This window comes from Malurus melanocephalus, unplaced genomic scaffold (assembly GCF_030028575.1).
Source record: "Malurus melanocephalus ecotype Western Australia unplaced genomic scaffold, MMel_1.1 scaffold_22, whole genome shotgun sequence".
Taxonomy (NCBI): Eukaryota; Metazoa; Chordata; class Aves; order Passeriformes; family Maluridae; genus Malurus; species Malurus melanocephalus.
The window spans coordinates 1,767,961-1,787,470 of record NW_026623254.1 but is presented as its reverse complement, the minus strand read 5'-3'; the positions used below and the strand labels follow the sequence as shown (position 1 = coordinate 1,787,470).

Here is a 19,510-nt window from a genome sequence, read left to right as displayed (position 1 = left end):
GGGAAGGCACTGATCAGAGACAAGAGCATGATTCCACATCAATACACAGCAGTCCTGGCTGAATGTAATGGTCACTGTTAGATCACAGTGCAGATATCAGAATAGTGACACTTCCCTCTTGAATAAATAGTGGATATTGCAGGCAGACATTAATTGTATTTATGGAATGTGATGCTACAGATCTCACAAAGAAGGAATTCAGTTACTTTACACCAAATACATAAAAAACGTCTGGAAAGAAGGAAGCTGAGGGGAAACCTTATTGCCCTCTCCCACTTTCTGAAAGGAGGCTGTAGCCAGATGGGGGTTCATCTCTTCTCTGTTATGTATCAAGCAACAGAACAAGAGGAAATGGCCTGAAGTTTGCCAGGGGAGGCTTGGAATGGATATTAAGAAACTTTTCTTCATAGGAAGGTTTGTCAAGCCGTGAACAGGTTGCCCAGGGCAGTGGTGCAGTCCCCACCCTGAAGGTATTTAAAAGACCTGTGGATGCAGCATTTGAGGAACACGGTTTAGCTGTGGGCTTGGCAGTGCTGCRTTAATGGTTGGACTCATGATCTTAGAGATCTTTTCCAATGTAAATSACTCTATGGCCATGCAAGAGCACCTAGAGAGGAGAAGCATGGAATTGATTTATAATCTTCTGTTTCAGTCAACATAGATTACAACATGCTTTCTTTTTTTTTTCCCACCCCAACAGAGTGTGTTTCTGGCTAAACCCCTGAAATAAGGGTAAGAATTGAGGATGGTGATTTTTTTATGTCAGAGTTAAGTTTGTGCAAACATAATGTACGACCTGTCAATAGAAACATTTTGCAAGAGCAAAGCATACCCTAGAGCCTTCCCAAAGAAAATAGATTACTTTTGCAAAGCAGGACCTACAATTTCTGCTAGGAAATTCACAAATACACAAACTCATTTATGACTGCTTCCAGCAGAGCTGAGAGTGAGAGGATATTTATSCACTGGTTTAATTCTACAGTCTCCCATATAAAATAGTAATTCTTACTCTTGGTCATATTCTACCCTCTCTGAATATGTTTTAGGCATTCTATCATTCTTCGCTGAGAAAATTCAGTCATGAATATGTTSTCTCAGATTAAGATTTCCCACTTCTGCTGGTAGGTCTTACATGAGTCATTAAGCAGCTCAATAATCAAGATGGACTTCCAGATGAAAAGAAAAAAAATGAAAGAACCATAGAAACAATGGAAGTGGATTTACTAAGTGCAGTAACTGGCAGGCCAGAGAACAGAGTGGGGCTACACAGGAACACACAGCATAAGGAAGGAGGTAGCACCGCAGAGACAATGGTTAGCACAAGGCTATTTTTCTGATCAGACAAATGAAAAAGTCTGATCATAAACTCACTGGAGTCCTCAAGATTGTTCTTCACACTTGTAGTATATACTTGCTTTGGTGACCATTCAGTCCTGCTACTTTGGCACACCCTTATGGAGCACCAGACATACCTAATTCTGGCTAAGTAGTAATTTGCAGAAGTCACAACAGATTTTTTCTCTGGTGCATCCTCACTGCTTATTCAAGCTTCATCTTCACAGGCATAGATGTGGCTCTTCAAGCAACAAGCAAACATTTTTCCAAACTCCTGTTCCACTGTTTTCATTTCTGAACTCTGACCCCTGTAACCCTGGGTTTGTCAAGTATACACACACTGCATTTGCCTGTTGGATATTTGACTCCTTGCAATKGAGGATTTTTTTTCCAAATCATTATACCACTATCAGCATTATCTGAACCGGTACTCTTCCACTCATATGCTTGCCAGATCAAATGATACTCATCGAATTTGATTTCAAATACACACAACATTTCTTTAACAGCTTGACATGGATACCTTTCAGTACACGTGTGCATTTCTGCTCTGCACAACTTTGTCAGAAGTAGCCAGTGTGCTGGGCTGTGCAGTGAGGAAGATGTTCTGTGATGGTCCCTTGTAAGGACACTACCTTGATAAACCAACACAATAGAGAAAGCACACACAGTTTCACAATCATTTCCTTAACATACAAATAGGGTTGTCTTACTGTGACAACTTTGTGTGAATGGTAGCTAGGAAACCCCTGCCATTTTCTAGCTGTAGGATCCAGAAATATGCAGAAACAGTTAACCATTATTAACAGCTGGAGAATTACCTCCTACACCTCAGGCAAAGGTAAGCAAAATGAGTCTCTGCCAACAGGGAAGTCCAAAATTAGAAGAAACACAGGAAAAACAAGGCCTCAAAAAGATAGTAGAAAAGGGAGAACGTATTCACACTGGGCTCAGTCTCTAGGCTATAATGGTCCAATTGCCTCTAAAATCCAAACAGCTATGAATTACTGCACAAGCACTTGATAAGAAAACATAGAAAGCCTAACCAAGTTGTGATGGATACCTGCTTCTCCTCGAAGGGCCTTCTCCACAGCAACTCCTCTCTCCTCGAGTTGCCTCTGCTTCTCTTCCACTTGTTCCAACTGCCGCTGGATAATCTGTTAAGAGAAGAATGGAGCAGAACCTCACCAAAGGAATTCTCTTGCTCTGTCTCCATCACACATCCATCACTAAGAAACTTCAGTCAAATATGCCTTTTCAAAAACAAGTGTTTGTTTTCAGCAATATCCTGCTTCAACAGCAAGCATCACAGACCCTCTGGTGACAACATCCTCCCCGTGCTGCTGTATSCTAACTCTTAAATTTGCAAACAACTTGATAGCCACCTATTTGCTACAACTCCTATCAGTGAACTGAAAGGTGATGCTATTCAGTCAGCTAAGCCCCTACCTTGAATTTTTAACAAATCCCATCACCTATAAGTGATGTCAACAGTTTTCCAGCAGATTCCCTGGTAATTAAATGTTAGTTTGATAACACTTCACCCACCAGCATAACCTAGCAAAGCAATGATAGGTGCAGCTCCATCAGGCATTATCTGAGTATCACTGTTCCATTCAGTGCATGATGGTTCATCCATCTCCAGCTAGAAAGGTGTTACAGGCATTATTTTTCTCACTGTAAAACTCTCGTGACAGGTTTCAGCCATTCTTCACTTCACTGTRGCATAACATGAAATTTGAAAGAGGGAGCAGGAGAAGGGACACTCATGTAGAAAGAGAGGATTCTGTTTCACACACAGTTAGCTGTGTGCTACACAGGAGGCTTGTGAGACGCTACCTGAGCTCGGTGTAACCTCTTYAGCTCCTCTTGCTTGGCTTGTCTGCGGGCAGCTTTCTGTACTCGCCGCGTCAGCTTGGCATTCAGCTCCTCYTCTGTGTAGGCCCTCTGAAGGAAGGAAAAACAGCAGCAGATCTTATTTACGTTCTCAGAGATAAGGGGGCAGGGATGACCGTTTTCTCTTCCAAAAATCTCAGAARGGAGGTGTTCTGTCTTTGCCATGGCTGTGTCAAAAATCAAGCTTCTGTAGGCAAAGGTGTTCACAGTGCAGTGAGCAACAATTTCAGGATCAAATCAGGAGTGAAGAAGCATTAAAGCCAGCTGCAAAGCTGTGATTTTATATAAMATCCCACCCCTGCCTTTCACTGCTATATGCAACCTCTTCCCAAAGATCAAATCAGTATTTATTCCCAGTAATTTCCATTTCTCAAATTTAGCTGAATGGATTTAGATTAATCAATAAGTACCATATAGAGGATTCATCCTGATGGGGGTCGCCTTGACTCCATTTTAAAAGAGGGTAAAGGTTTGTCTACACGAACAGTTACAGCAGTGTAAGCTCAGACACTATTACAGACTAGTGCTGAATATTGCACGACCAGAAGCTATTCAAAAGAGGAAGAGCTATGTTTATAGAAATAGAAAGRTGTTTCCTCTTCAGTGAAACTAGTTTAAGAATATGTCTAACACTGCTGAAATTTGGTTTAAAYCTCACCAGATACACTAGCTGGATATATTGTAGCCTAGAAAGGCTTTCACTCAGTTTTAGGAGTAAAAAAAATCTCACAACTGCACTAAGTAAACTACAGTGAAGAAAAAAAACCTCTTTTCTCATGTACATGTATGTAAGCTTTAAGGGACTGCTGTAAACACGTGTCTTCCATTTCTGGAAAGAGATCTCCATGGAGAGACAACTTCAAGAACAGAACGTTATTTCAGACCACCTTGAAATTTGCTTTATCTAGTTCTTGTACTGCCACATTSGTCAGTTCAACTCTGTTGATGATTCTCAGTGAACAGAGTTTAATTAAAAATCCCTTAGGCAGGTCATTGGCAAGCACCATGGTTAAAGCTTCAGGGAGCTAACACTTGACTGTTTCTTTTTTTAAAACACAAAATCCACAATTACTCAAATCARAAGGTAAAATGACAGAGCATGTGACTTTTCTATCCCATGTAACACTGTTGTGACTGTAAAGACAAGACAACAAGAATTTCAGAAAGCAGCAGCTTCTGCCTTGATTTTAGTTTTGTAAAGAATTTCACTAAGATCTGAGCAACCTCTGCAWTTTTTAAAGATGCTGATTAAAGTGTGATAATTCATTTGAACTCCCATTCTAAGTATTAAAAAGAAGAATATGCAAACATATTTAAATACCTTGACAACCAATTTGTTCTGAAGCTCATAGATCATCCACATCACTGTACAATGGTGCAYTGATAAACACATGCATTCCAACCAGACATTTCGGAGCTTAATGCATTTCTGGGAGACATCCCCTACAAAGAATTTGCTGCCCATGTCTGCTAACATTTCAGGCATGCACAGTCAGTGTTGATGTTAGTGCACATGTGGTGGGGAGCTATGGATTCAATGGGTTAATATATAGGGGGACATGCAATGCAACAATGGCCAGCTACATGGGAATGGAGACACTACCTTTGTCGAGTATGATCTCTTGAATGCCAAGGCGTGTGGTACATAGATCGACTTTAAAGGGGGAATGGTAAAGGGAAAAAAATAAAAAAACGTACAAAATGAAGCAAAATCAGTTCAACATTGAAAACAGATGCACAGTAATAAAACAAAGTGGTTTTTACATGAAACAAAATGGTGCAAATGCTGAATGTGGCCCAGACTGATGAAGCACAATGTGACTTTTGTCCACAAAATCAAGTTTCTAGCACTTTTCTGAAGGCAATTAGCTTTGTCAGCCTCCCTGAAGATATAGTCAAGTTGAAAATAACCTTTTTCCAGAGGAGTTTTTTGGCCTTTGTCTACCTGCATGAGTACAAAATTCTGACTCAAGATTTGGAATAATGTCTTATTTCTAGAGCATATTTGGTCTGAACTGGCTCAGTGTATTATTCTGTCACACAACTCTACATTTACATTCTGATCTACAATCTCTCACAGGAGTTGTGTTTATTCCATAGTTTTAAATTATCTCTATTTTATAGAAATTATAATTGACATTTAACCAACATCATAAATCTTACTGCTTTGTAAACTAAGAAACACCAGATGAGCTCAGAGTGGGTTATGTGTCCTGAAGTAATGGAATCTCCTTACCTTAAAGGAGAGCCTCCAAACATCTTGAGAAGCTAAAATTGGAGGGGGAAAGGAGCAGGAAAAGGAGGGGGAAATCACTGCTTACTCTAGCCCAGGTCATTCTACACTATCCTGCACCCAAATATAAGGCAAGTAAAGCACTCAGCTTTATTTGCTAATAAGAGAGGTAAATTTCCTTTCATGCCATGAAGTCCAGAAGGCATTGTGCCACTCTGGGCAAACAGACAGCATTTTGCACTTTCACATTCAATTAACTAAAACCAGTCACAAATGAGAAGCCAGAGAACAACACCAGCATGTTTGCACACTCCAGGAAAAAGGCAGCTACCTGTGGTGGTAAAACACACATCTGAACACAACACCACAACTGTACAGGAACAGTGACAAACACACACACAGTGACATACACCTACAAGCACAACACCTATTGGGCATTTACATCAGGAATTCTTTACAAGATGCTTCTGTTGAAAGACACCACATTAAACAACACTGAATTAGTTCACTGCTGATCACAAAGAACAGGCTAAACAGAGCAGGCTGTCTGGGAAGCAAGCTCGCTACAATTACCAAAAAAAGCAGCATGAACAGGATTTCAGTTGGAGAAGGGGTTCACATAAAAGTTAAGTAGGACACTGTAAGTCAGATTTTACCCACCGTAATTAGCAGGCAGTTTATAACTTCAAAAAATAGAACTCCCACCCCAAATCAGTACAAACCCAGCTTGGTCAGACTCGAAGTTTGGTTACATTTCTTTTGATGGCAAGGCATTCCAGTGTTTGCATATATATTCTACATCCTTGCATAGGATACAACAAAAGGAGGTAAGCTGAGTTTTCAGATCCATATCCTCTAACAATAAATAAATATATTCTCAAAACTATTCTTGAGAAAACACACAGATGCTGAGTAAATGTATTCTTAATGTAACGTCAGCAACAGCAAATGAGAGAAAATGAGACACTGCCACCACACTCTGGGCAGAGCTTGTGAGATATTTTCAGTATTACGATTCCAGGCATCTGCCACTGCCACTTTTCMACTGCTTAGAGATGAGATCTTTCTTTCTGCAAAAGCCACTTTAAATCTAAGTGGCTCAGCACAGAAAAAAAAGTGACATCAATGCACCCCAAAGCCTGAAAACAAGGATGGACCTTACTAAATCCTTGTCTCCTCCTGAAGGAGCTCCCAAGAAARAGCAGTAATTCTGTAACTCTTATCTGAACCCCAGATATTGGTTATCTGTCCTYTGCTGGCCCCAGGTACCTCATTCTTCTGCATCTCTTGGAAAATGCAGAATTTCTCATGAAACGCCTTGAGGGCATGCAAGAGGGAATGGAAGGGGAAGAGAAAAAAGGGAATAAAATAAAAACAAAATAATCTTCCTCTCAGATGAGATCTAGACCAACTAGGGAAAGAGATTAAAAGAGAGATAAGTAAATACAGAAAATTCCTATTTAGTTCATCAATTTCTTCCACCAGCCTTAAATTCATTAGCTATTCTAGTTCATTCTACTATATATACTTAGAAAGCATTTCATATGACACTTCAATTTGCAGTACTTCCACACCTTTGCCATCTCAGCCAAAGATCAGCTTGGCATCTGAGACTTGATTTGTGCACGAGATGACAGGTTTGAGGCAGAAGGCACAAGACACTGTGACTGTGACATTTCCCTCCCAGATGCTCTCTTCTTCTTGGGCATTTTTAGCATGTGTACCAGGCACCACTAGGAAAGAACAGTGGCGACACAATTTTCATTTTGGTGTACCAGAAGAGCCTTAGTGTTCTGTGTGGTCAATAAAATATYTACTTACTCCTCCAAACCTTGGCAATTCTGTCTAGCAGAGCTTAGAGGCTCTCAGGAATGAAAGACGGGTTCTTTATTACTAAGATCAAACAGTTCCTTAAATTATTCCCTTGTTTTTACATTAATAGTACTATTCTAAAATTGAGTCAGATAGTTTAAAAACAACTAGCTTTGAAACTTTGCTTCCACCATATATTTTTCACATATAAATGTGTGCAATTAAACAAAATCCTTACTAGATCCTTAGGCYAGTAAGGAGGGTGCAYRGCAAGCTCCCTACCCTGGACCTCAGGAGCACAGATTTTGGCTTCTTCATGGAYTTGCTTAGTCGACTGCCATGGGATGAAGCTCTGGAGGGAGGATGGGCCCAGGGCTTAATTTTCAAGGATTGCCTCCTCCAACCTCAGCAGCAATGCATCCCAACAAAGAGCAAGTCAGGCAAAAATGCTGGGAGGTCTGTGTGGGTGAACAAGGGGCTCCTGGACAAACAGATAGAAAAAGGAAGTCTCAGAGGGTAGAAGCAAGGACAGGTAGCCTGGGAGGAATACAGAGAAATTCTCCAAGCAGCCAGGGATCAGATTAGGAGAGCTAAGGCYCTGATAGAATTACATCTGCCCAGGGATATCGATGGCAACAAGAAAAGCTTCTATAGGTATGTCAGTATTAAAGGAAGACTACAGAAAACTAGGGCCCTCTCCAGAAGGAAATCAGAAATTTGGTTATCCAAGATAAAGAAAGGGCTGAACTACTCTTAACTTTTTTTGCCTTGATTTTCACCAGCAAATGCTCCAGCYACATCATCCCAGTTACAGAAGGGGCTGGGAGAATGAAGGACTGCCCGTGCAAGAGAAAGTCACATCTGAGAGCATCGAAGGCACCTGAAGGTGCACAGGTCCATGGGACCACAGATTCTGAGGGAATTGGCAGAGAAAGGGCCTAAGCCACTACCCATCATATGAGAAGCCGTGTCAGTCTGGTAGAGCCCTYACTGACTGGAAAAGGGGAAACAAAATCCCATTTTTATAACGGGGAAAAGTGAACACTAAGGAGACTACAGGGCAGTCAGTCTCCTTTCAGTGGCCAAAAAAGTAGTGAGGCAATGGATCCTTCTCATGATAACATGARAGTAGCTTGTAGTCAAGGAAACAATAAAACCATCTTATTTCAGATAGAACAGTCAGCCAACTTACAGGAAAACCTGTTCCATGCGCAAAAGAGTAAAAACAACAACATTCATCATCCAAGTTTCTGATGTGGCTCTCTGAGTCTGTGATCTGAATGGTGCTAGATCCATCTAAAATGCATTTCCCACCTACGTACCTCTCGTTTGGATTTCTGGGAGGAGCGTTCCAGAATATCATCACTGGARAGGTCGGAGTCCTCTGAGAAACTCAGGTGCTGACGGAGCTGTAAATCTGCCAAATTGGGAATGAAAACGGGAAGTTAGAGAAGTGGTGACAATCTTTTCTGTAAACTTCTCAGAGCTCAGTTGAAGGTTGTTTGATTGAACACAGAAAAATTCAGTCCTTTTACGTCAGGGTCAGTTGCTTTGCCTGGGAGGGAACAAAGAAGCCCTGCTCCACAGAATGATCAGCATGAGTTTGAGCTTTGTCCTAAGAAAGCATCACTTTCTTCAAATGCCATTAGAAATAATGGTCATGGTTCTCTCTTTGCACTATCAAKGCTCTTAGAATAGATACAGCACTTGGAATGAGAGCAGCTGGCTCTATTTTGGCTGTTTGTACAACACCAGAGAAATGTAATGCTTGCTTTCAATTGCATTCACGGGTAACTTCGTTACTGTACCACAAGTTGCCATTAAACATCTCTGCCTGCAACTGGTGGGCATGTGAAAGATTTACACGAGGCTACAAAATTCCTCCTTCAGAGACCAGCAGCCAGCCACCAGATTACTGAGAACAACAGGAATAGCATCTCTGCAGTCTTCAGCTTCCATAGAGCCATGTGGAAAGAAAGAAAAGAAACCACCCAAAGAAAAGATGAAGATCAGATTTAAAATAAAGATGAAATGTCACAAATTCCAACAAAAATTATTTCTCAAATCTAAGGCAGAAAACAGATGTGCATTTTACATATTGAGAGTTAAATTTTTAGCTAAGGTTCCTTTTTTTTCCCCAGTAGATTTTGTTAATACACAGACACACAATTGTAGTCCCAAGCACTTACCCTGATCTGCCCATTTGACACTGAGGAGGAACAGCAGCATTCAGCACAGCAGCTGAATGACAAAGCAAACTAAAACCACTTTCAAGGATACCTAGGAAAAGTAGGGAAAATGCACAGTGCAGAGACGCTTATCTGTTATACCTGCAGCTGTAATCAAMGGAGAGGCTTTGTGCTTGCAAGAGTCCACAGTGGCAATACTTGAGGGAGTACTTGGGCAGGATTTCTCATCAGCCTTTTTCTTCTTGTCTTTCTTATAGCCAGAGAAAACAGACTTCCATAATGACCTAGGCTTTGTTGCTTCCTCTGTCCCACCACTAGATTTGTCAGAAAGTCTGCTGTCATTTTTGGATTTCTTCTCCTTTTTGTTCTTACGAGGAGAGAAGAGGGAACTTCTTTTCTTACTCTTTCCACTGGAGCCTTCTGAAGAGCTGACAGACCCTTCRGGTCCAGCCATATCAGCAGGAGGAGTGGAGAATTTCTCAGTAGCAGAATTATGTTTTCGTGCAGATCCCTCTGCTAATTTCAAGGCCAAATGCTTTGGAGAGTCATAAAACAACTCTTTGGTCTTCAAGGGCATAGAAGATGCCTTTCGTGCCCTTGTGGCCCCAGTAGCAGCAGCAGCAGCAGCCGTCTCCATATCTTTCATCTTACACAACTGTTTAGCCATGGCATCACGTAGTGCCTGGCTCTTGACAGACTTCTCCCTGGCTCTCATTCTTTCTTCAGCAAGCTCCTTGGCCTCCACAGAAATGTCAGGGAACACTCTCTTCTTTTGGTGAACCGCTCCTTCCATTGAGGGTGGCCCGCCGTTTTCTTTGACCAAGGGCGAAGGAGGTGGCTTCTCTGGCCTTGGCCTACTTGTAGGAGGCGTAAAGAACWTCTCGTGAAGGCTTGAGTCCTCTGTCCTGTCATCATACGTGTCTTCTACATCATCAGCAAAYGGAATCTCATCCACACTCTCCGCAAACGACTTCCGCACATCGTCCCTCTTGGCCGGCGGGGACTCCTTGGCAGGAGGGGCTGGCTCCTGGTGTCGGGGAGCAGGGGGTGTTGATGCTGGTGTTAGAGGTGACCTGGCTTCAACCTCATTCTGCCACAGTGCTTGGTACCTCTTTCTCCGCAGCGTGGCTGGTTCCTCGTTCTGAGGAGGTGGTGGGGGTGGACTTGATGGGGGAGTCAGCATGGTGGAGTCAGAAGTATTGAAGCTCTGGCTAGCCATAGTTCTCATGTTAGATGAGCTCTCCTGAAGGCCAAGCCCAGAACTGCTGGATACATCTCCCCGTACTTCATTCGAACTCTTTAGCTCTTTTTCTGATGGAGACTTGGGAGTGAGCAGAGAAATCTGCTCATTTTCTAACTTGGACAGTCCCTGCCTTCTTGGGGCAGGCTGGGATTTCATGGGATGGATCCTTTCATCCCCTGAAATATTCCTGCTATTGAAAGTCTTCTGAGGAGTTGTCTCCAGAGCAGACACAGAGAAGTTACTGTCTGAACGTTTGTTTCTGTCCACAGGGGTGAGCCCCAAGCTCCTCCGGATTTCAGCACTCTTCATCCAGAACTCTTCCACAAGGCTACTCCGTTTTAGGGCTTCTTCTGCAGTAGTAGGGCTCCCCAGTTTTTCCACCTCACCATCCTGGCCTCGAAGGGCCAGTTTGGCTAAAGGAGTAGACGTTAAGGCTGCGACAGGCTGGAAACACACTGGAGGCTCCACTGGGGATGGGAGGGATGTTTCAGCAGAAGGCAAAGGCTGGGAACAGATAGGCATTYGAGCAGATGTTGGGGATGAAGTCAGTGCTGGTGCTACTGGCTGAGACTCTGCTAGTGATGGAGGTGCAATGGCTTCTAGTGATGCAACCGGCTGGGATAACACTGGAGATGGTGGCACCAAAGGGCTCTTAACTTTCCTGTCTTTGGGAATTTCATCCTTTGGTATTTCCTCACGAATGAAAGGCTCAGGAAAAAAGCGTGGCTCTGGGGATTTTATTGCACGGCATACTTCAGCCAGGGGATCTTCTACATCCTACAAAAAAATGAAAAAGGGAAATGTTAATAGTCACTGAGCATAGAAGAATATGGTTCCTTTTAAGKTTTTTGAACAAAGCTAGAAATAAGRAAACCATCCAAGTATCAAAATATGAAAAAAAACACATGTAGGCATCAGCAGGCTTTGAACGTCACTCAGTTTTCTCAACATGCATGGTTCATTCTTCTGGCTCATTGTGTAAACTGGTCTTGGTAGATGACAAGGTAAATTGGATATTTTGAAGAAAAAAAATCACTTAAATTCCAGAAATCCATTTCTATCTTTTCTCTCCCTTCAAATCTCCAGCTCTGTGTATTGTGGTGGTCTCTTATCTGTGACAGATTTGAGCCAAGTCTCCYCAGCTCCCATTCGTATAGAACTTTCCTGCTGAGGAGCACCTGCTGCCGTATTTCCTTAAAGCAAGGGGTGCTTTCTCTGTTAAGGGTAAATTAGGCTGCAATTCCCTTGTCCCTTAATGGTCTGAGAAATTCTGGTTTTCCTCTCCTACATCCAGACTACCATTGTACTCAAGCACAATTAGTTGTTTCACAATTTAACCCTTTGGCAGCAGACTCTTGATTGAGTTCTGCTGTAAATCCTTCCAACAGCATCTTCTGTTCCAGCTTTCTTTGGAAAGCAGGCACATGACCATTAGAGCATGAGCCTCTCTATTGGTGTTTGTATGACACATTAAACACACACGTCTTGGGAATTCCATATAGGCCTTGYTCTGATATAAACAATAACTATGTCTGATAGAATCATTAGACTGCCATCAAGAAAACAAMCTTAATTTTAATKGAAAGTGAATGTTGTTGGCAATTGCTGTCAGCAAAYCAGATTTAGCCCACYGTAAGAGTAAACTGGTCTATGCCASAACTCTSTAAGATAAACTKTCAGTAATTCCTTAAAAAARTTCCAAAACATTTGGAAGAGRAAATCTGAATTRAACAYTTYAAGTGTCTTGTGCTTCCMGCTCTKACACACCAGAGTACACTTGCAAGCTGCCTCYCAGGGCTGACAAYATGACAGAACAACACTGACAYGCCTCACTTCCTTAAGCTGAACTATGTTGAACTCTGGAATAAAGAAGTACTGCTTTAGTTACTACTGTAACATTGAATTACAAGTGTACAGAATCTGCTTTTGGTACATAAAAGACAGCCAGACCAGGCTGCACAGTAAACACCTTCTTACAGCTCCCCTCATTCATCACATACCCCTGTTGCAAACTGCTCACTGAAATTAAAATATCCTATGTAATTTTTTTGGGGGCTCTGTGATAGGAACTTGTGTGACTGTGATAAAGCCACTACACTCTGAAGATAGGAAAGAAAGATAGTATACTGTATTTTAAGCCTAAATAAACTCAGATTTCAAGATAAACATAAATTTTAGAGATAGGAAAGGAGAGCTCACTACTGTCAGTCCTCAGTGGTTTATCCAACAAACCATTTTATTGAATTACAGRTGCTAAGTAGAAAATGTCAAAGATTCCCTTTCTTACCTCTGCTTGTTTTGCTTTGGGACTCGCAGCTGGAGACAGAGGAAGAGCACTGTCACTAGAGGGCTGGATAGGGCTGGGTGGCTTGCATGGATCTAGGGAAAGCAAAAATGTTCCAAAAAGGAGGTAAGACCATTATTATTCTACTTTTTCTCAGTGTTGCACACTGCAAGTAGTGACAAATTCCTTAATTTTTTACAAATTCTAGATTGGACATCTGGAACACAGGCAAACATTTTTACATGTCCAAAATGGTACAAGTTTTTTAATGCAACAACTTTTACAAGAAAAAGCAGTTAGAAGGGTTCTCATGTTTTACAAAGCTGTAATTATGGCTTCAGAAATTAATTTTTTAAATATTTTTATTTTTTTATTTTTTACTATAGTCTTCTCAAAATATACATTCAAACACAGATCTTGCCAATGACTGTAGGGAGATGGTTCAAATYCAAGAGACTCTCTTCTCTTAAATCCCATAAATGCAGACACTATCTCAAATGCAATTAACATCATTCAACACTAAAGGGAAAGTGATTACCTTCTGTCACACTGCGAGAAGCGCATTCTGCTTCTTCTTCTTCTTCACCTTCTTCTTCTTCTTCTTCATCCTCAGAGACTTTTAGTTCTGGCCCTTTTACACCACCCTGACGTAAGCGAAACTCCGCTTCTGCATCAGACGCGATGTCATCTGATCACGGATGGGGTGGGAAAAAAAACCAAGAGAACTTGGATACAAGTCCATCAGGACATAATATCTTTTTTCTATTCACATGGTGCTAACCACTTTCATAATCTGAACACCAAAATGTTCACTCTTTTTTTGGTGTGAWAATTAGTCTTTTAAGCAATAAATGTAAGCAATAAATGATGGGACTGTTAGTACAGAGTTAAATCAGTAACTGAAGTCCTGCCTTACTTCTCTAGAAAATTATCTGTGTTTTCTGCCATATGCAGKTAATTTTACAATAGCAAGGGAAGGATTCTGACACAGTGTTATGGACCTTTCACAAATKTAATTCTATTTTTGTTATTTATCAGGATCAGTATTGAATACAGACACAAGACACATGGTGAGAAGACATGAGAAATTCATTACATAATGCAGGACATTGAGGTTCTTCTTTTCCTTTTTGTCCCTCACTCCTGGCTCCCTCTCGAATATTTGAAACAAACTCCCACACCTCTAAAAATAAGACCAAGTTTAAATACCCTCATGCAAAGTGCTCATTGCCAATACAATTCTGTTCACACAAGAGGTTTAAAGTCTGCACACACGGTACCCTACCATCGTCCAGCTCTGCACCCGTGTCTCCCTCTTCACCTGCCTGCCCTTCTGTGTCTGCAGGCTCTGTGCCCAGCTCATCCTCCACATCAACATCCTCACATGGAGCTAGAATATATTCAAATATTGAGRAGAAAAAGAAAAGAAAACAAACACTACACAGTGAAAAATTTCTATATTGACCTGTACCAACAGTTTATAGTGGAGATATTCATTAATTACTGTCAAAACAAGAAATCCTGAAATGTGTCACCTGGACAGACATCTATGGTGAAGTGACACTTCCAGACTCTAACAAATCGAGGAATGCCTGCCCTTGGGGAGTCTCCCAGGCATTTGCAGTGAAACCTGCCAGGGCTTTTCTGAGCAACAGGCCTTGTGAAAAATTAAACAAGAAGGGGACTGGGAGGACATCAAACCAGAATAAAGGTCACTGTTCTTCCAGGAAGGTTTTTGTTTTTTCTTTACCACACCAGAACAGTTATCACCACTTGATAGCATATGGGTATTTGGTCAAAATTGAAATCTCACAATTTACCAGGACTGTTCATCTTGAAATTGAAACAGGCTTTGAAGATGTAAGTTAAACACAAAATCTATGGGTATGGGATTGACCATTACTACACTTGGAAACTGTTTAACTCTGTGCAGCTACAGCAGTCTTTGGTATTAAGGTCTGAGAAAGTGCATATGCTCTACAAGCGAGTAGGGCACAAATTGAGATACTTGAATTAAATAACATATAAAAAACCTTTTTTCTGTTAGAGATCATTAACTGAGACACTTCTAAGTAATTAAAATTACATATTCAAAACTTATTTTCATTTAAAGACCACAATTTGATTTGCTGGGTCAAAATAAAGAGATTTATGGATTTGTAACTCTGAAAACTATGACATCTGACACTGCTTGTGACAAGACTTAATTACAGGAGGAGAGACAAGACCGAAGTGTGGGGTATAAATTTCACTGTTAAATGACACTTTAAAAAAACCTGTGCAATAGATGATTTGCTGATTTTTTTTTTTTTTTTGGTTAAACATTTCATTAAACATAATTTAAAGATTTAAAAAGTGAGCACTTCCAGTTGGGTTTTTTTCCCCACAGTAGTATCAGTAAACTATAATTTTAAAAGTGTGCAGCGAAGTTATCAATTTATGTTCAACAACATGCAGATATTTAACTCTGTTGCACATCCCGCTGCAAATGCGTACACAGTCATAGCTCTAAAACCATGATCAGAGATATTTATAACTTTCTTGGTTGCACCCATACCAGTAAGCTAAGTGGTGCAAGTGTGTARGCCTGAACATTCAGTGTCACACTGTCCTCCTGAGGAGGGCTCAGGCACAACTCCCAGCAGTGAATTCCCAGGGCAGGGCTAGAGAYTGTTTCTATAGTCAGCCTGAATGTGGGCCCCTGATTCTGGATAGCACAAGTTAAGCTGTATGGGAGTGAACCATCATGTGCCAGCTTCCTCCCAAGTCAGGCATCAAGCCCTGATCTTTTTTTCCACTAGTGATGATGTGGCTTTTGATATTTATATCATTGCATTGCTAATTAGGACAATCCTGAAAAAAACTAACCCTCCCTAAAATTGCAGTCTTGCGGCCTCTCTTCTTTCTCTAATAAAGTTTTTTTGCTTATTTAAAAACCCAGTCTTCAGTATTTAGTTTGTCTTCTTCAACGTCAGAATTTTCTTTTTTCCATGCTCTGTATTGTTACTCAGACAGAAAAATGTATGGACTAGTTTGTTTCCTGTCAGCTACTGTGAAAAGGCAGTTCCACTCACATGTGATAACACACTGACCTATTCCTTTACATCAGATTATCATCAAATCCAGACCCTTGGTGATGTCAAGCCCACAAAAACTCAATCATATGGCAAAGGCTCAGTCATATGGACTGGACTGCCCACAGGGGCATTCATAATCTACTGAATAAAACCAAACTATGTCCCAGTCTGATTGTTGCTTAGGTATGCAATAGCTTATGTAATTTTGGAAATGATAATGTCATGGAATGGCTTTATGGTTAACAGCAAATGTGAGTAATATTAATCAAAACTTGCAAAAAATATGACTGATTTAAAGAATATCTGAATCCACYAGGTATGTGTGGGTCTTCAGATCCAGAAACCATGAACGGACGTGACATACACARATTGTGATGGAGAGAGAGGAGAAAATCAGGTTTTAAATCGGTTGGTACACAAAACTCAATGGAAGATTACAGATGCATCAATAAGTAACAACTTGGTGCAAGGGTAGATCCCATTCTGAGGGACACAGAAAGCTTGCAGGTGGCTGGTTATATTATACATATACTGTGCATATACATATATGCAGTTAGGGTAAGGAGCAAGAGGCCAAAAGCTGTCACACAATAACTCAGAAGTTACACACTAAGGCAGCCAGAAACTAGGATCAGCACTTTGTTCATATTAGCTGGCAGCTGTGAGCAGCCTGCATCGTGTGCAGACATCTCGTAAATGCTGCTGACTTGCCAAAGCAGCAGCAGAAGCAAAGTTTTAAAGGCAAGCTGGCTATTCTGATGTGCCAAAGCAACTCWGCTGTAGATCACTTATCTAGCACATACCACATCACTTTAGACACCTTCACAGCTTTACACCTTAATGTACTCCCTTACTGTAATCCCAGAATCTTCATGCTCACCACCTTGTATTAGTGCTTAGAGGACCACACAAAAMAGTCAGCTGAGCTCKAGCTCCTTCAACATTCCTGAGGCTTTCCTGAATAACGTGAACCCCAGGCCAAAAGAGAAACAACAACCACCACTATTCCTAAGATCTTAGCTTCGACTTATTCTTCTTTCTTGTTTTCTTTGCCAYGTAACTACAGCTTGCAGTTGCTGCACAGAAGTGCAATTGCTTGAAGTGCTCTGTCACTTAACCTTTYTGCAAGAAAACCCCACGTTCTTTTAACCTAGGGGTTTGGAGAAGAAAAGCTGGTCCTATCTTCAGTTTAGAAAGCAAATCAAAGCGCTCAGCTAGACTGCCCCTCCATTCTTACACCCAGGATAACCTGTCTTTGGCCTGCCTTCAGAGGGATTATGATCATGTGGAGTTCATGCGAGAAGGGGCTGTCTGAGCAAGGCGGACATGCACACTCCCCTTCCCCCCTCCACGTCCACTCATGCAGTAGCGACAGGGCCGTAAGTTCCAGGGTTAAAGTACCAGCTCAGCTGCTGAAGGCATGGAGAAGAGACGGGCAGGGTTATTGTGCATTGGAATACATAGAACATCACCAAACTACCTCCAGGGACCGTCTCCAGCCACGCCTGTACCGCCTCATGGCGTACGGAGGGAAGGTCGGATGCTGAATTTAAAAAACAATAAATTGTAAGAAATCAAAATTAGACCATCAGTCAGCGTCTAAAACAGAAGAGTGACAGAGGGAAATTTTTCAGTAGCAAATACAGGAATAAAACCTATGAAATTTCAAACAACTGATTCCAGGCGTGAGAATTAAATTGGGGTAACGCATAAATGTCAGGGGCCTAATCTTCCTTTGGGATTTGCAATTTTAGAGGAAGTATCAGTGGCMCAGTCAGAAGAACACTGCATCTGACCAGCAGGTTGTTGCTACTGAGCTCCCCTTGAAACTCTGCAGAGGAGAGAAACTGAGAGAAGAAAGAGCTGAGCAATGAGGGAGGAGTCCCAGGCATCCCAGAACCTGCACTGCCCAGATACCCACACCAGCAGATGAAGAGCTCCCAAAGCAGAATGAGAGGGACTTCTGGGAACTGTCACTCTGTCCTGGGCTGTCACATCAAACCTGATCACTGCTGCTGCCAATGGGCTTTCCAAACACCTTGGATCACGGAATATGGCTCCTCCAYCAGGAACTATTTGTCTATTGAACTCAGGCTGAAAACCTGCAGTGACCACAAACTGGCAACAGCTTTTTAAATACCCAGACTGCTGTTAATACCTGCACACACCTCTACCATATGACAAAGCAATAGACACAGCTAATCACAAATCAGGATAGTCCTAGCTTGGCCCAATTTCAGGGGACAGAAAGGAAAGACTGACTCCCTTCCCAAACGGATTTGGAAAGAGCATAAAATCAATTTTGAAAAGATAACCTGTTGCTGTCAACTCTACTAGTACACCACAGAAAAGTAAGGATTACAAAATAAAATAAAAATTTGGAAACTAGAGTGACACAGACCTCCCCAAGCAGAAGCACCAGTAACCTTAATTGTTGTAAACTTAAGAAACTGTGTTGACRTTTTTTACTTAGTGTTTTTTAAACATTAATCAACCACTCTAGTAGTACTGAAAGTTACAGACAAACACAGCCTATTTCTGTGGCTGCAGTGGGAACAAAATACCTATCTCTTATTTGTAAGGAGCTGATTTCACATCAGAAAATCCCAGTGCATTCTACAAACTGCAAGTATAAGTATAGCTGAACTGATCTAGAATTGTGCATCAAGCTAGACCAGGATTAAAACCAAGCCTATACCAAACATCTAAAACTGTAACAAAAAGAATAATTATCTGGAATAGAAGAGAATCAAGTAACATGAGGTAGAGCTCCAGACTTTTTAACCTAATTTCACACTTGCTGTGAAAGATGTCCCTTCTTACAGCATACGTACTCCAATTCTGTCACCGTGGTTGCAGACTGAGAGAAGACCATTGCTCATCAACTGCATGGTGGATTTTATTTAAACTCCCAGGTAAAACATTTATGATATACTTACCTTAAGACACACTGTAACATAGCCTAGAACAAGGTCAGCAGGGACTGCTAGAAGATGCTCACATRAGATCTAAACTATCATCATATCCCCCCTCCATAAGTTTTCCTTTAAGTAACTGGCAACTTTCAAAGGTCACATCTCACATGAAAAGTAGGTATACTGTCAAATCTTACACATAGGGAGTCAAACCCCCTGTACTGATCAGATTTGCAAGCCCTTTGAAACCCATCATTCCCTGCTAATACCAGATGCATTTACATACTTGGAAAAGAAGGAGAGAAATATGTTCAATACAGAAGCTGACCCTGTTCAATTTTTGCTGTGGTAGCTTCATAACACAGCCCCCCAGCTTTCCCTAAAAAGTGTAGAGTCCTCACTGCCACAAAAAGCACAAGACTACTACTATTAGCATCACTAKTCAGTTACAGAGGGCTGATTGCCAGCACTACCAAATCGTGTTTGGTGAGGAAAAATGYGACAGAGTCAAAGCAGGCAGACAAAT

General features: G+C 41.4%; 1 protein-coding gene across 4 annotated transcripts in view; it reads right to left on the bottom strand.

Annotated features, from left to right (window-relative positions):
- MICAL3 (microtubule associated monooxygenase, calponin and LIM domain containing 3) overlaps positions 1-19,510 on the bottom strand; it is a 107,252-nt gene that overhangs the window by 19,674 nt on the left and 68,068 nt on the right. For all 4 annotated transcript variants that reach the window (XM_057390036.1, XM_057390037.1, XM_057390033.1 and 1 more), the window contains 9 exons: positions 17,550-17,612; positions 14,278-14,382; positions 13,531-13,680; positions 12,996-13,087; positions 9,607-11,485; positions 8,599-8,693; positions 4,835-4,885; positions 3,175-3,282; positions 2,399-2,492 (listed from right to left, as the gene is read on the bottom strand). In XM_057390036.1, coding sequence (XP_057246019.1) covers positions 2,399-2,492; positions 3,175-3,282; positions 4,835-4,885; positions 8,599-8,693; positions 9,607-11,485; positions 12,996-13,087; positions 13,531-13,680; positions 14,278-14,382; positions 17,550-17,612 — 2,637 coding nt within the window. The remainder of the gene's footprint in view (positions 1-2,398; positions 2,493-3,174; positions 3,283-4,834; positions 4,886-8,598; positions 8,694-9,606; positions 11,486-12,995; positions 13,088-13,530; positions 13,681-14,277; positions 14,383-17,549; positions 17,613-19,510) is intronic.